Source organism: Oncorhynchus mykiss, chromosome 2 (assembly GCF_057628025.1).
Source record: "Oncorhynchus mykiss isolate SJ-2025 chromosome 2, ASM5762802v1, whole genome shotgun sequence".
NCBI lineage: Eukaryota > Metazoa > Chordata > Actinopteri > Salmoniformes > Salmonidae > Oncorhynchus > Oncorhynchus mykiss.
The window spans coordinates 35,288,294-35,305,656 of NC_143023.1; the positions used below are offsets into that span (position 1 = coordinate 35,288,294).

The following is a 17,363-nucleotide window of genomic DNA, read 5'->3' on the forward strand; positions in this document are numbered from 1 at the left end:
TGGACCACTGTTTCTCCGAGTACTGCAGCAAGACTAAGCCTGCGATAAATCACATTGCATTATCACCGCGCCGTTTTCGCCTCGCGCTTTTACCCGCCTACCATGCAGCTCGGATTGGCCAGTCCCCGTCCTTTCCCACCCTCTCCAAGAGGGGCTGCAGTGCAATAGTAGCTCCCGCCCCCTTCCTTGGTGGCGATGATTGGAAGAAATGAGTTCTCCTTGAGCTGTCAATCATGCCTTTTCTTGCGCGCTTCGCATTTGTTGTTTCTCGGAGCAATGCATTGAGTGCAGGGCGACAAGACGCGCTGCATACCGACAAGAGATAGAGGAGAGGAGGCTAATTACGGGACGAATTGTCAACTACAGAACGCAGTATTGTATCCATTAGTTTGCAATGTTCTGTCGAATATTTGGCAGAAAACAGTTGAGTATTTACCTTCGTGTCTAGGTGCGTATTTGAGCACATTTGCTCTCCAAACCATTGAAAACAACATCAATTCAGTGCCTGGAATATTTGAGATTTTTGCACCAGGATTTTGTCATTTGGTATTCCCCCTACGTCTACGAAAACATCAACAATCCCTTCTTTGGCTAAGGGGAATCATCAACGAGAAAAGTCAAGGGGATAGACTCATGTTTTTGTTCAGTCACATGTAAAAGCAGTTGGTTATTACTGTTGGACATAAATAAAACACACCAGGTAGATCTTTTTACATTTTTCCTGCAAAGGCTCCATACAAGGGGACAACAGCGGTATTCTACTACGAAAACAACAACTAATAATCCCTCGAAACATCAAAACATGAGCTGCCCAGTCTTACGAAACGTGTTCGCTGGTTTGCTCCTCGCATTGCTGTCGAAAGGTAAGTTCTAGTACGCTACTTTGATTTGATGTTGCCGCTGGATTGGATCCATACATGCATCTTCCCCTTCATTCTCTCTGGTACGGTGCTGGAGGTGAATACTAATGCCGAGACTTCGTGATGGGGGTCTACCTGCTTATGAATCATGCGTGTGTGTGCTACAGTGCACACTCGGTTTTCATTTGCTCACAGTTTGGAGAGCGAGAGATAGGGAGGGCGCGCGCGCGAGAGAGTGAGAGGTGTGAGTGGATGAAACTGTGAGTGTGCGTTAGCATGTGGTAGGTATAGGCTACAGCCTTTGCGCAGCGCACGGCTCCATCTTCAGCTTGCTTGTAGCCTACGAGTGGTGCATGTTAACATATTTCACTTCAGAATTCGAGACACCCCATTCCCATCCTCTCTGGTCTATCAGAAGGCTGGCGCATTCCAATACGTGACATGATTGATCTGGTGGTAACCCGCGCAGATAACGTGTAGTATGGCGCTTACACTGCTCCTACATACTTTGCGATGCAGTACAAGCAGTTGAGAAGAGTGTAGCAAAAAAAACATTGTCTGCAAGGTTGAGAGATAACAATAGACAGAGAGATAGAGCTTGGGGCATTCCAACACGTATAGGGCACTCTGTACAGCGTAGCCTAGTAACCTTCACTACTTTCCCTCGCCGTGGCTAGTTATTTATCCACCACGGTTGCTTTTAACGTTTTAAAAGATAATTGTAAGATAATTGCGGAGCTCGCTTGTACATCCGGATGATTCATAGGGGATTTCAGTATGCTTTGTTATTAATTCCACAAAGGATGGAGGTGCCTCATAAATTGGACAATGGGAAACTTGGAAGGGAAACTTGGGCATCACAAAAGTGCTATGTCATATGAAGCGCCGGAAGATAAATAGCATTGCAATATAAGTCACAGCCCTAATGCTTTTAATTTCCTACCGTGGCCGATAGTATAAAAATCTTGCAGTTTTGTTGTATCTCAATCCACACACTGTTGATGTTGTTGTAGATTCTCTTATGCCTCCCCCCGCGCTCCTTCCAACATCTGGTGCGCCCCTTGCGCAAGTGCCGTGATGCAAACCACATATTAAACCACACATTAAACCACACATCACACATGCGTGCCTCGATTACTATCCCTCATTACCCGTGGGAAATCATAAATTAAATAAATAACCTGGCCTTAATAACAATAATTGATGTGTCAGTGTAATAAGATGCTATAATTGTTCACAGATGCAGGCAGGGCCGGGTAGATTCCTACTCCCATGTTCCTTCCGGGCAGGAGTAGTGGAGTACCCAGCTGGTTATAGTGGGATTCGAGTAGGACCTAGGCTACATCAGGAATGGGGCAGATGGACAGCCCTGAAAGACACAAACACCAAACAGAACAGCATGAAACCATATGATTATAGCCCATATTGGGTTCACAGTACCAATTCACAACCTGCTTTTAAGATTCTAAGGACATCTGAATTTATTGAACTAAAATTGCATTTTACAAACCTACCATATCCACATGTTCTAGCACTAAACTGTACAGTTGATGAATGAAGCCTAGAGAGGCCATATTCTTGTTTTAGTGTGTAGCACATTAAACGTTATGGTTTGCAGTTGACTGAGAATACTGTACATCAGCGTCATCTTTGTTCTGTGTGGTACATTGACACTATAGTATGAAGTTGACTGAGAGTATATCATTGCCATCTTTAGAACAAGATGTAGCCAGTTTCCCGGCTGCTGCTACCGCCACACACCCACTCATGTGGAGGCATGCATGAATGATGAGGGAAGAAGGATGGAACACAGCCATTAAAAGCCTGGTCAGCTCCCTGTTAAATCATGCAAGGTGCCCCAAAGACGTGAGCATGTGTAGGGCTCATTGGAGTGTGTCAGATGGAGTCCTCACTCCCAAATTGACCCTTAGTCCCTATAGCGGTTACATCCTATGCACCTGTGTAGATCTGTGAGGATTGAATAGGTATAAGCAAAGTATGGAAATGTACTCCTATAGCTTGTCAGGGATTTTGGATTGGGCATATCATTCTCCGTTGCTATTTGAGTCATTTATAAATCAAGTTTGCACTGCTTGATTGAAGCTACATCCATTTAGTCATTGATCAGCACTCCTGTTAGGCGGATATTACCATTAGCTACGAAGTGTCAAACATCATGATGGCTTCTGCTGACCTGTGCAGTGACGTTCGAAGTTGTAGCTGTGGCATCTCTAAGCACAACGCCTAGTGAGCATTCTGAGGAGCACCTAATGCGCTATGGACCTTTCGGCTTAATGGCTGTGGCTGTATTGGACTGAGAGATGCTAAGTCATTAGTTTCCATCCTCAGACAGAGTGATAACCAAGGTCGTATTCATTATGGCACACAGTAGCAAAATGTTATGCAGCGGAACATGAAAACGTTTCTTATTGGACAAGTTCAGGTAGTTCCTCCCTTTTTCAGTCAGTTTTTTTATCCGTTTGGTGCCTAATGAATTCTATGTTTGTTCCTCAGGCAGAGAGGAGTGCCCCCGTAAGCAAAACGTTTTACAATGGAACACAAAAACGACTTCTCATTGGACAAGTTCAGGGCGTCTCTCCCTGTTTCAGTCAATTTTCTCATGTTTGGTGCCTAATTAATAGGACCTGGTTCTCCTAAACCTTTCTCGTCTACGTCTGAGATGGCACACTAGGAGACTTTGCTTCCCACTCATTTTCTCAATGAAAGCTAACTAAGCCTGAGAATATAACTCCACGCCCCCACACCAAATTAAACCATTTAGATCCCACAAAGAGGATCGCTGTTGTGACAGACACCTGTGGTAAGTATCTTATTATGAGGTTCATGTTAGCATGCACTTAACTTGTAATGATAAATATGCTGCACTGCTGCTAAAGATGATATTTCATGGTCTAGGAATAGGAGATGCTTATTTACGACCTCATGATGTAAGTATGTCAGTAACACAAGCTAGCACCTGCACAAAGACATAGCACCTGCAACTGTACAGATTCACATTCTAGCACATGCTCCTACACAGTAACACATTCTATCTGATTACATACAGTGGGGAGAACAAGTATTTGATACACTGACGATTTTGCAGGTTTTCCTACTTACAAAGCATGTAGAGGTCTGTAATTTTTATCATAGGTGCACTTCAACTGTGAGAGACGGAATCTAAAAAAATAAAAAAAAATCCAGAAAATCACATTGTATGATTTTTAAGTAATTCATTTGCATTTTATTGCATGACATAAGTATTTGATCACCTACCAACCAGTAAGAATTCCGGCTCTCACAGACCTGTTAGTTTTTATTTAAGGATCCCTCCTGTTCTCCACTCATTACCTGTATTAACTGCACCTGTTTGAACTCGTTACCTGTATAAAAGACACCTGTCCACACACTCAATCAAACAGACTCCAACCTCTCCACAATGGCCAAGACCAGCGAGCTGTGTAAGGACATCAGGGTTATTATTGTAGACCTGCACAAGGCTGGGATGGGCAACAGGACAATAGGCAAGCAGCTTGGTGAGAAGGCAACAACTGTTGGCGCAATTATTAGAAAATGGAAGAAGTTCAAGATGACGGTCAATCACCCTCGGTCTGGGGCTCCATGCAAGATCTCACCTCGTGGGGCATCAATGATCATGAGGAAGGTGAGAGAACAGCCCAGAACTACACGGCAGGACCTGGTCAATGACCTGTAGAGAGCTGGGAACACAGTCTCAAAGGAAATCATTAGTAACACACTACGACGTCATGGATTAAAATCCTGCAGCGCACGCAAGGTCCCCCTGCTCAAGCCAGCGCATGTCCAGGACCGTCTGAAGTTTGCCAATGACCATCTGGATGATCCAGAGGAGGAATGGGAGAAGGTCATGTGGTCTGATGAGACAAAAATAGAGCTTTTTGGCCTAAACTCCACTCGCCGTGTTTGGAGGAAGAAGAGGGATGAGTACAACCCTAAGAACACCATCCCAACCGTTGTCATGACGTTGGCCTCTTTGGGTATAGCAAGCCCATCCCCCTCTCCCTGCCTCCCCCTTTCCTCCTTCAACTAGGTTGCTGTGGTCAGAGAGACGTCGTAAATTCCTGAGAATCTCCTCATGGACACACAGTATAGAGAGAGTAGATTTTCATGGAGAACAAAGGAATTCCTTCCACCTCACAGAACTTGAGGTACGAACAAATTTCATGTTCCGGAGAAAGTATAAAAGATCGGTGAAGAATCCAGCTACGAACTGGTCCGTTTGTCACAACTTGGGAAGCTCATGGGAGACGGTGTGGCCACATTACCATAACGCTGTTTATATAATAGCCTCAGAAATGAGGTTTACATCTAATTGTTGTATAAGATGAATGAGTGAGTATGATACTGTTTGTATAATTGTGTAATATGATTTTGGACTGTTTAATGAAGAATAATACAATTCCCTTTTGATTTGAACTAAATCAGAGGACTGCCCCTGAGCCCAGTTAGGGTCAGACATCCTGGGACAGCCCTCTTCGGCCCTTCCGAATAAAACCCCCACTCGGGTTTTCGATCAGCAGACCGAGCTTATCTCAATTACGAGATGGCTAAAGGTTGTAGACCATGTTGCTGAATCTTTTCACCATACCACGTTGTTAGCCTCTTAGACTATCGATACCGACAGAATACGAACAAGTCTTTGATATTAATTACTAGTCTGCAGCTAGGAATTCGGTATCATTGAACGTGAAGAACTACAACCGCCGAAACATCCATTCTATAACGAATGTCACTCTGAACAATCCCCTCTAACCACAGCCGAGAGAGAGAGGGAGAGAGACGGACAATTCTACAAAAGAAATGAACTTTTCACCAGCAATCAAATCAAATCAAATCAAATCAAATTGTATTTGTCACATACACATGGTTAGCAGATGTTAATGCGAGTGTAGCGAAATGCTTGTGCTTCTAGTTCCGACAATGCAGTAATAACCAACAAGTAATCTAACTAACAATTCCAAAACTACTGTCTTGTACACAGTGTAAGGGGATAAAGAATATGTACATAAGGATATATGAATGAGTGATGGTACAGAACAGCATAGGCAAGATACAGTAGATGGTATCGAGTACAGTATATACATATGAGATGAGTATGTAAACAAAGTGGCATAGTTAAAGTGGCTAGTGATACATGTATTACATAAGAATACAGTCGATGGTATAGAGTACAGTATATACGTATGCATATGAGATGAATAATGTAGGGTAAGTAACATTATATAAGGTAGCATTGTTTAAAGTGGCTAGTGATATATTTACATCATTTCCCATCAATTCCCATTATTAAAGTGGCTGGAGTTGAGTCAGTGACAGTGTGTTGGCAGCAGCCACTCAATGTTAGTGGTGGCTTTTTAACAGTCTGATGGCCTTGAGATAGAAGCTGTTTTTCAATCTCTCGGTCCCAGCTTTGATACACCTGTACTGACCTCGCCTTCTGGATGATAGCGGGGTGAACAGGCAGTGGCTCGGGTGGTTGATGTCCTTGATGATCTTTATGGCCTTTCTGTGACATCGGGTGGTGTAGGTGTCCTGGAGGGCAGGTAGTTTGCCCCCGGTGATGCGTTGTGCAGACCTCACTACCCTCTGGAGAGCCTTACGGTTGAGGGCGGAGCAGTTGCCGTACCAGGCGGTGATACAGCCCGCCAGGATGCTCTCGATTGTGCATCTGTAGAAGTTTGTGAGTGCTTTTGGTGACAGGCCGAATTTCTTCAGCCTCCTGAGGTTGAAGAGGCGCTGCTGCGCCTTCTTCACAATGCTGTCTGTGTGAGTGGACCAATTCAGTTTGTCTGTGATGTGTATGCCGAGGAACTTAAAACTTGCTACCCTCTCCACTACTGTTCCATCGATGTGGATAGGGGGGTGTTCCCTCTGCTGTTTCCTGAAGTCCACAATCATCTCCTTAGTTTTGTTGACGTTGAGTGTGAGGTTATTTTCCTGACACCACACTCCGAGGGCCCTCACCTCCTCCCTGTAGGCCGTCTCGTCGTTGTTGGTAATCAAGCCTACCACTGTTGTGTCGTCCGCAAACTTGATGATTGAGTTGGAGGCGTGCGTGGCCACGCAGTCGTGGGTGAACAGGGAGTACAGGAGAGGGCTCAGAACGCACCCTTGTGGGGCCCCAGTGTTGAGGATCAGCGGGGAGGAGATGTTGTTGCCTACCCTCACCACCTGGGGGCGGCCCGTCAGGAAGTCCAGTACCCAGTTGCACAGGGCGGGGTCGAGACCCAGGGTCTCGAGCTTGATGACCAGCTTGGAGGGTACTATGGTGTTGCACATTCTTCCATTGCAAAACTACCATTCCAGTGTTTTACTTGCTATATTGTATTTACCTTGCCACCATGGCCTTTTTTGCCTTTACCTCCCTTCTCACCTCATTTGCTCACATTGTATATAGACTTGTTTATACTGTATTATTGACTGTATGTTTGTTTTACTCCATGTGTAACTCTGTGTCGTTGTATCTGTCGAACTGCTTTGCTTTATCTTGGCCAGGTCGCAATTGTAAATGAGAACTTGTTCTCAACTTGCCTACCTGGTTAAATAAAGGTAAAATAAATAAAACATAAAAATGCCGAGCTAGTCAAGCTAATCCGAGCTAATCAAGATGACACACTGAGTGTAAATATATATATTGATTGCAATTGTCCCCGAATGAGTGAACGTTCATGTGTAAAGGATTAGCATTTCAATTGTTATAATTATTAACCCTGTAGTGACTTCTTAGTCGACCGCACTTCCCCTTTTGTCTAACAAGCCGCCATGCCGGTTTAGCCCACTAGGGCACATTCTCCTATCTTTTCATGTAACCACATTTACCTTGTTTGTTTATGCATTTCTGTGAATTACTTAGTAATAAATAAATGATTTAAGACAATTGATGTATGGATGACTCATAGTGAAGACTGGGTTCGTGAAGATAACCAACAATTTACGACGTTTGGAATGAGACTAACGTGAGGTACAGTAAATAATTCATTCATTCGAAGACTAATTGATCAGATAAAATATCTGAAAAGTTATTTTAGGAAATTATAACTTTGTAATCTGAATATTTTTCCGTGGTGCCCCAACTTCCTAGTTAATTAGTTACACGATTAATCAGTTGATCGCGTAATAACTAATTACAGAGAATCTTTGATAAAAACTATAAGTCTTCAGTTAATGATAGTAAAGACACGACACCGTGAAGCATGGAGGTGGAAACATCATTCTTTGGGGATGCTTTTCTGCAAAGGGGACAGGACGACTGCACTGTATTGAGGGGAGGATGGATGGGGCCATGTATCGCGAGATCTTGGCCAACAACCTCCTTCCCCCAGTAAGAGCATTGGAGATGGGTCGTGGCTGGTTCTTCCAGCATGACAACGACCCGAAACACACAGCCAGGGCAACTAAGGAGTGGATCCGTAAGAAGCATCTCAAGGTCCTGGAGTGGCCTAGCCAGTCTCCAGCCCTGAACCCAATAGAAAATCTTTGGAGGGAGCTGAAAGTCCGTATTGCCCAGCAACAGCCCCGAAACCTAAAGGATCTGGAGAAGGTCTGTATGGAGGAGTGGGCCAAAATCCCTGCTGCAGTGTGTGCAAACCTGGTCAAGAACTACAGGAAACGTATGATCTCTGTAATTGCAAACAAAGGTTTCTGTACCAAATATTAAATTCTGCTTTTCTGATGTATCAAATACTTATGTCATGCAATAAAATGCAAATGAATTACTTAAAAATCATACAATGTGACTTTTTGATTTTTGTTTTAGATTCCGTCTCTCACAGTTGAAGTGTACCTATGATAAAAATTACAGACCTCTACATGCTTTGTAAGTAGGAAAACCTGCAAAATCGGCAGTGTATCAAATACTTGTTCTCCCCACTGTATCTGTATGCTGAGAGAAATGGCCTCAAGTCAAGGTCACATATCAGCGTAACCTGACATTTGACCTCTGGTCTTTAACTTGGTAGCAGACCAAGCTCAATCAAAAGTTATCTAATCCATTTGGTGCACTACATAAACCTCTCTCTACTCTTCCACATTACAGTCTTTTGTCCCTCTCAGACACGTCATCCTTAACCTTTGAAAATACTCTCCTTTATATCGCTGAAGCCATTTTCAAACAACCCAACAGATGCTTCTAGCGCCGATCTACTCCAAACTAGCATCCACGGGACAAAAGGTGTCCATAATGAATCAAAGGGTACAGGGGCAGGTAGCTGGAAGTGTTACGGGGCGTATCGGGCGCAGGTAAAACAGGGGGGGGGTCGTTGGAAGTGTTACGGGGCGTATCAGGCGCAGGTAAAACAGGCTGCGTTGCCCGCCATCACTCTCGTTACAGCGACATATGTGGGACAAGTGGGGTCAAGGCGCGTGGCACATTGTGGCACATGTTGATGGCATGGCCCCCCTGTTTGTGCTCGGTCAAATCACCGGCTTTGGCTGGGAGATGAAGAGCTGCAGACGAGTCTGCGTGCCAGCACCAACAGATGCCTCGAGCTCCAAATCTGGAGGGGCCTCTCTTCCCCTCTTTTCTGCCTCCCTCCTCCCTCTTCCCTCCTCCTCCCCTGCCTCCCCCCGTTTGAAAGCCACCATTTCTGTGCCGCTGTTGTTCTTCAAGCCTGGCTTGCATATGCTCTTTTTTGGAGCCTGTATTTGTTTGCCTTTTTCTCGGTTCTTCTTCATCTGTTGCCAGACACCATTGGATGTGAGACTGAGAAGCCCGGGATTTGGGTCTCTTGGAGTTGCTCTTTTGGAAAGAAAAGTAGGGATGCTGGATGCTGAGGGAAGTACAGTTGAAGTCGTAAGTTTACATACGCCTTAGCCAAATACACTTAAACTCAGTTTTCACAATTCCTGACATTTAATCCCAGTAAAAATTCCCTGTTTAAGGTCAGCTAGGATCACCACTTCATTTTAAGAATGTGAAATGTCAGAATAATAGCAGAGAGAATGATTTCTTTCAGCTTTTATTTCTTTCATCACATTCCCAGTGGGAATTCAGAAGTTTACATACACTCAATTAGTATTTGGTAGCATTGCCTTTAAATTGTTTAACTTTGGTCAAACATTTCGGGTAGCCTTCCACAAGCTTCCCACATTAAGTTGGGTGAATTTTGGCCCATTCCTCCTGACAGAGCGGGTGTAACTGAGTCAGGTTTGTAGGCCTCCTTGCTTTTTCAGTTCTGCCCACAAATGTTCTATAGGATTGATATCGGGGCTTGTGGCGGCCACTCCAATACCTTCACTTTGTTATCCTAAAACCATTTTGTCACAAACTTTGGAAGTATTCCGTTTGGAATACCCATTTGTGACCAAGCTTTATCTTCCTGACTGATGTCTTGAGATGTTGCTTCAATATATCCACATACTTTTCCTCCTCATGATGCCATCTGTTTTGTGACGTGCACCAGTCCCCCTGCAGCAAAGCACTACCACAACGTGATGCTGCCACCCCTGTGCTTCACGGTTGGGATGGTGTTCTTCGGCTTGCAAGCCTCCCCCTTTTTCCTCCAAACATAACGATGGTCATTATGGCCAAACTGTTCTATTTTTGTTTCATCAGACCAGAGGACATTTCTACAAAAAGTACCATCTTTGTCCACGTGTGCAGCTCCTAACCATAGTCAGTTTTCTTTATGGCTGTTTTGGAGCAGTGGCTTCTTCCTAATTGAGCTGCCTTTCAGGTTATGTTGATGTAGGACTCGTTTTACTGTTTTACTGATGCTGTTGTACCTGTTTCCTCCAGCATCTTCACAAGGTCCTTTGCCGTTGTTTCTGGGATTGATTTGCACTTGTCGCACCAAAGTACGTTCATCTCTAGGAGACAGAACGCGTCTCCTTCCTGAGTGGTATGACGGCTGCGTGGTCGCATGGTGTTTATACTTGCGTACTATTGTTTGTACAGATGAACATGGTACCTTCAGGCATTTGGAAATTGCTCCCAAGGATGAACCAGAGTTGTGGAGGTGTACAATTTTTTTTATCTGTGGTCTTGGCTGATTTCTTTTGATTTTCTCATGATGTTAAGCAAAGAGGCACTGAGTTTGAAGGTAGGCCTTGAAATACATCCACAGGTACACCTCCAATTGACTCAAATGATTTCAATTAGCCTATCAGAAGCTTCTAAAGCCATGACATCATTTTCTGGAATTTTCCAAGCTGTATAAAGGCACAGTCGACTTAGTGTATGTAAACTTCTGACCCACTGGAATGATGATACAGTGAATTATAAGTGATATAATCTGTCTGTAAACAATTGTTGGAAAAATTACCTGTCATGCTCAAAGTAGATGTCCTAACCGACTTGCCAAAACGATAGTTTGTTAACAAGAAATTTGTGGAGTGGTTGAAAAATTAGTTGTAATTACTCCAACCTAAGTGTATGTAAACTTCCGACTTCAACTGTATATATAGCAGTGACCTTACATAAAACAAGTGGGCTGTGTGCTATTTGACATTTTCAAATCAATGTGAACAAAGTGTTTTCCAGTTGTATGTGGGGAATGTGAGACTGTGTACTGGGGTTTGTGCTATGGATGATGTGCTTCCACCGTATCACTCATGCTGGATGGAGAATTGACATGATAGCCTTGTGTGGTTCGAACTAAATCAGGAAGTGTTGCTATGGAGAGGGGCACCATGGAGAGAATGGCCCCAAGCGTTTCTGTGGAATCTTCCACTTTTCCACCCCTGCTTATTACTGACCTTATCTTGGCTTAAACATGACTGGCCTTAGGGGCTATTCCATCCACATCTACATCCAAATATGTTGCTGTGGGTATTTGGATTGTTTTCAGGGAGGTGAGATGCTGGCCTCTGGAATGGTGTTGTAATGTTAGTGGCTTTCAGGCTGGAACAGTGACTTGGGGTCATGGGGTCAAACTCTAGATGGGCGCTCTGAGTGCGGAGAGGATAAGGGGGTGATGGGTGATGGGCAGTGCTCCGTCACCTCATTGCCCTGTAGATTTCCTGCTGTGAGTTTTGATAAACACTTCACTGGCCCCCCATATTGGGTCTGGCGAGGCAATTATACTCAAGTGTCAGTCCCATAAATAGTGATTACAGCCAGGCTTGTTTGTAATTATAATCACAGTTATTATATATGGAGTTCAATGCAATGGAAATGAGCCAGGATCACTTTCAATGTGGGACAGGTTCTTTTACTGTGTTTAATTACAGTAATACAGTGTAATACTTCCCTTCTCTTCCACCCCGCCTCCTTGTCCTATTCCCAGCTCAACCCCAGCGGCCAGCGCTGCCCTGTGCATGAATATGTGCATGAGCAATGGGCCCTCAACCTAATAGTAATGGAAAAAGGCCTATGTTTTATTTAACGCAGGAAGAGAAACGCAATTCAAGTGGCAGCAGAATGGATGTAGAGGCAGAGAGAAGTGGGATATATACTGTAAACCATACACCCCCCCCCCCCCCCCCCCCACACACACACACTCACGCGCGCACACACGGTCATATACACACACACACTCAAACGCCGCCTTTATAGGGCCACCCGCAAGATGAATTTAAACAATTCCCCCAGTGAAGGTGTGAACAGTAAATCAATGAATCCCATCGGAGCCAGGAGCGCCCAGCCTTGAGAGGTAGAGAGGAACATCTATATATTCATACACATTTGTGCACATAAATAACTTTCATTGATCTCTTATCAATACAGGCACATAGGGAAAATCGAATATGTCTCTGGCACAGGCTAAATCCTCATTCCTCTCTTTTTGTCTCGGAGGCGCCGAGGCTTTAGCCAGGGCATGTAGATTGAGCTATCTGGAGAGAGACAGAGAGAGACAGAGAGAGATAGGAGAGGGAGAGATTTTACCCCCCTCTATCTCTTGTCTTTTTGTGTGAGGAAGTTAGCATCGTTGGAAACACAATTCAGATTAGAGCAGCCGCTGCTTCTTTCTCCTGTGGGAGCTGTGAGGGACCCGGGTCCCGCTTCTCTCCCTGTCCTCATTACCAGAGACAAGAAGCTTCGCTGGCAAATCAATGGAAGAGGCTTAGGAAACTAATGCAGCCTGGTCCATGCCTGATGGGACTGTGGGTGTGTGTGCATGTGGGGTGGGGTTGGGGTGTGTGTGTGTGTGTGTGTGTGTGTGTGTGTGTGTGTGTGTGTGTGTGTGTGTGTGTGTGTGTGTGTGTGTGTGTGTGTGTGTGTGTGTGTGTGTGTGTGTGTGTGTGTGTGTGTGTGTGTGTTTGCAAATGCGTAATTGTCTTGTGTTTGGCTATGTGAAGGAGTGTGTTAATTTGTACAACAACACAGGGGAGACAAACATTAGTTTCCACCCTGCTGCTCTATTGTGGTCTGTTAGAGTACTCTCCATGCACCCGGTTAACCACGGTAATATTTACCACTGGGATATGATACCGCAGAAGCCCTATAATTACTTTGAGATAACATTAGATTCATAATCAGAATCCATTTTATTGCAATACTAATAGGGTAACATGGGGTATGATGTCGTCCCCTCTCTCCCAAAGAAAGGGGCATTTGACCAGCTACTGGGGTAAGATGCCCCCCCATAGGGTTTCACAGAAGTGTCCCTATTTTTATTTTAACCACACCTGCATGTACAGTTAATTCTCATATTTCTTTTACCTTTTCCTTACACTTCATTATGTACAGTTAAACTAAACTCATATTCATTTGAAGAAGATTTTAAATCTCAGCAATGATTTGAAATTCAAGAGCAAATGATTTTCAAATAGTTTGTAATATTTATACATTTTTGGGAATATAACAGATTAAATATTGATCAAACACACATGCACACGCACACACACGCACGCACACACACACACACACACACACACACACACACACACACACACACACACACACACACACACACACACACACACACACACACACACACACACACACACACACACACACAGCTCGAACCAGACTGGTTGCTTGTGGGATATGGATGGATTGTTCTAGGTGCCGCTTCATAAAACCGTAAAACCAGTCTATGCCTGCCAACCGCCTTTCTTTATTGAATGTGTTTTGGATCCCCATCCTCTCCGCTGGGTCAAAGGCACATTTTTGGACATCCCATGATGTAAGTCCGAAAAGGGCTCAGTGAAGACTGGCGAAGACTGGCGACCCACTCAAATGGCTGTGGCCTGGGGTTTTGATCTGCTTGTCTCTGCTTGCCTTATGGTTTTGGTTGGCATATTAAAAGCATGGGACTCTGCCTTAATGCCCTACCCATTTTCAATAGAATTCAGGGCATAATGAAGCACCTCTTTGTCAGATCATTTCTTGTAAACTCTCACCTGAAAAGAAAATAAATTAAAAGTGTTTTAGAAACTGTGGAGAACTGACACTTAATCTAACCCTAACCCTAACTCTTATTCTGACACTAACCTAACCCTAACTCCTATCCTAATCCTAACACGGGCCCTTATTCTAACTCTGACCCCTAACCCTAATCCTTAGACAGCTAACCGGGTGGTTAGCTAGCTGTGCTAGCAGACATTAGCTTATGCTAACTAGTTGGCTAGCATTTATTTCACTTTAGACTTTCTGCAAGTGAGGTTGCTAGTTAGCTAACCGGGCGAGCCAGTGCCTAAATTACACATCTACTCATTCAAGGGTTTTTCTTTATTTTTACTACTTTCTACATTGCAGAATAAAAACTATGAAATAACACATAGTAACCAAAAAACTTTTGACTGGTACTAAATGTATAAAATAATGGATCTAACTTAATTGGATTATATATAAAAACTTTTTCTAAATTACAAACAATTTGATCAATTTACCTCAAAATTGTTTTGATGGAATTAATTCAAAACTAGTGGCAGACAGAGTACCCTACTATTGTTACTATAGTACTGCTGTGCTAGCGCTACTGCTGATCTAGTGCTAGTTTACTCACATGAATATTTTTAATGACCGATATATGCCCAGACCATTCTGTTGTTGGGGTACGCCCACACCATTCCAACACTTAATTACTATGTTTTGGAATGAAAACTATTTCACTCATATTGTAATTAATTATAGGTCAGATTTACTAGAAATCTGGAAACACTGGACAGTTACTTTAAAGGTAGACTTTGGGCAAAATGTTAAACACATGTCTATGCAATGTATCCAGAGGGAAACTAGCTGTCCTTCGGCTACACAATAGTGCTACCCTAGAGGGTGCTGTTGAGGCTACTGTAGACTTTCATTGCAAACCAGTGTTTCTTAATCAGTTCTTTGGTCAGCTGTGAATATATCTAGTACAGTTTTACAAAAAATATATAACTTTTTTAAATGTTTCACCATTTTTATTTCTTATGAAAATGACTTAGTAGGATGGTCCTCCCCTTTCCTCCTCTGAGGAGCCTCCACTGTTCCACTCTAACAACAGCTTAACCTGCTCTCAGAAATACTATCTGTTAAGCACTCAGCTTGTCAGAAGCTGTTTTCATGCTACAGCATAGTCTTATCCTTTGCACGTCCTTACACCTCTTGTGTTGTTGACAGTGCAACTACAGGCTGCAACTAATGCAAAAAATATCCTGCCGTAACAAATACTGTCTGTCAAGTGCTCAACTTGTCAGAAGTTGTTTTTAGCCCACACACATCTCTAGCAACTCTAGTGTTGTTCACAGTGGTAAAACTATGTGCCAAGATGCAATGAATGCTAAATCATGGTGTCATGTTGTGGTTTTTAGTCCTTCCACTGCCTCTCTTGGTCTATCGGGGCTGGAGGTTTTTGGGGTCGGAGGAGGGAAGGAGGGGAGGGAAGGTAGGCGGGTGAGAGGATTAGATGGCAAAAGGGAGGGTGGGAAATAAATAAAGCAGAGAAAAACAGATCAATAAAAATTTCAGCAGCTCGTACACTCCTCCTCGAGCCAAAAGATGGAGAATGAGAGGGATGGAGAGAGGGAGAGGTAATGGCAAACATGGGTGGGAGAGAGGGAACCAGATAGAGGGAGTGGGAGATAGGAAACCAAATAGAGGGAGTTGGAGAGAGAGAACCAGATAGAGGGAGTGGGAGAGAGGGAACCAGATTCGAGGGAGTGGGAGAGAAGGAACCAGATAGAGGGAGTAGGAGAGAGGGAACCAGATAGAGGGAGTGGGAGAGAAGGAACCAGATAGAGGGAGTGGGAGAGAGAGAACCAGATAGAGGGAGTGGGAGAGACAGACTCTGGAGCAGTGGAAACGCGTTCTCTGGAGTGATGAATCACGCATCACCATCTGGCAATCCAATGGACGAATCTGGGATTGGTGGATACCAGGAGAACGCTACCTGCCCCAATGAATAGTGCCAACTGTCAAGTTTGGTGGAGTAGGAATAATGGTCTGGGGCTGTTTTTCACGGTTCGGGCTAGGCCCCTTCTTTCCAGTTTAGGGAAATCTTAACACTACAGCATACAATGACATTCTAGATGATTCTGTGCTTCCAACTTTGTGGCAACAGTTTGAAGAAGGCCCTTTCCTGTTTCAACATGACAATGTCCACATGCACAAAGCAAGGTCCATACAGAAATGGTTTGTCGAGATCGGTGTAGAATAACTTGACTGGCCTGCACAGAGCCCTGACCTCAACCCCATCGAACACTTTTAGGATGAAATGGAATGCCGACTGCGAGCCAGGCATCATCGCCCGAACCCAGTGCCCCACTAATGCTCTTGTGGCTGAATGGAAGCAAGTCCCCGCAGCAAATTTCTAGTGGAAAGGCTTCCCAGAAGAGCGGAGACTGTTGTAGCACCAAAGGGATGACCGACTCCATATTAATGCCCATATGATTTTGGAATGAGATGTTCTACTATGTACTGTTTAATTCAAAGGGAGTGAGTGGGAGATAGGGGGAAGGAGCTAGAGAGATAAAGAGTATATGAAAGTGGACAGGCCAGAGAGAATAAGAGTTATGAGAATATGATTGAAGAAGGGTGCATAGAGAGAGGGAGTGGGAGAAAGAGAGACAGATGGCAAGAGGGAGGAGGAGGATGGAAGGAAAAGGATGGAAACAGGCGGTGATCGAGGTGGATTGATTCGCGGGACAGATGATTCGATTAAGTAGTAAATGGCAGGTTTTATCCCTGCCAATAAAAAACTATTCTTGGCGAGTGGGCGTTGTAAAACTGTTTTAGGGTCAGTTGCTGTGTGATATTGCGGCGGTAAGGATTTGGCGCTAATGTGATATTCGATTCATTAGGGATCCGTTCCAGGGAGGCACATACCTCGAATCATTCTAATAAGATGCTCTTGCAGTGCCGGTGCCACTGCACACTGCATGACAATAAGTGGTTAGGAGCTTGGTGAGACCACCAATGGCCAAATAAGCCCACCACATACCCTGTGAAATGTCCCTTTTTAAATTGCCTGTGTATAGGAAATAGTGGGTTGTGTCAGTGGGTTAGCAGCGGGACTGTGGGACTCGTACCATTTCGGGAAGCATCATAATTGGTAAGGCAATCCAGCATGATGCACAGTGGGTAGGCGGTGGTGGGCGCAG

The 17,363-nt window shown here is 44.2% G+C and overlaps 1 protein-coding gene across 1 annotated transcript in view; it reads left to right on the forward strand.

The window, feature by feature from the left end:
* Window positions 1-245: 245 nt before the first annotated feature.
* The window catches only part of LOC110534906 (igLON family member 5), a 143,786-nt gene continuing 126,668 nt past the window's right edge, over window positions 246-17,363 (forward strand). The window contains exon 1 of the mRNA XM_036947247.2: window positions 246-863. Coding sequence (XP_036803142.1) covers window positions 803-863 — 61 coding nt within the window. The 5' untranslated portion in view covers window positions 246-802. The remainder of the gene's footprint in view (window positions 864-17,363) is intronic.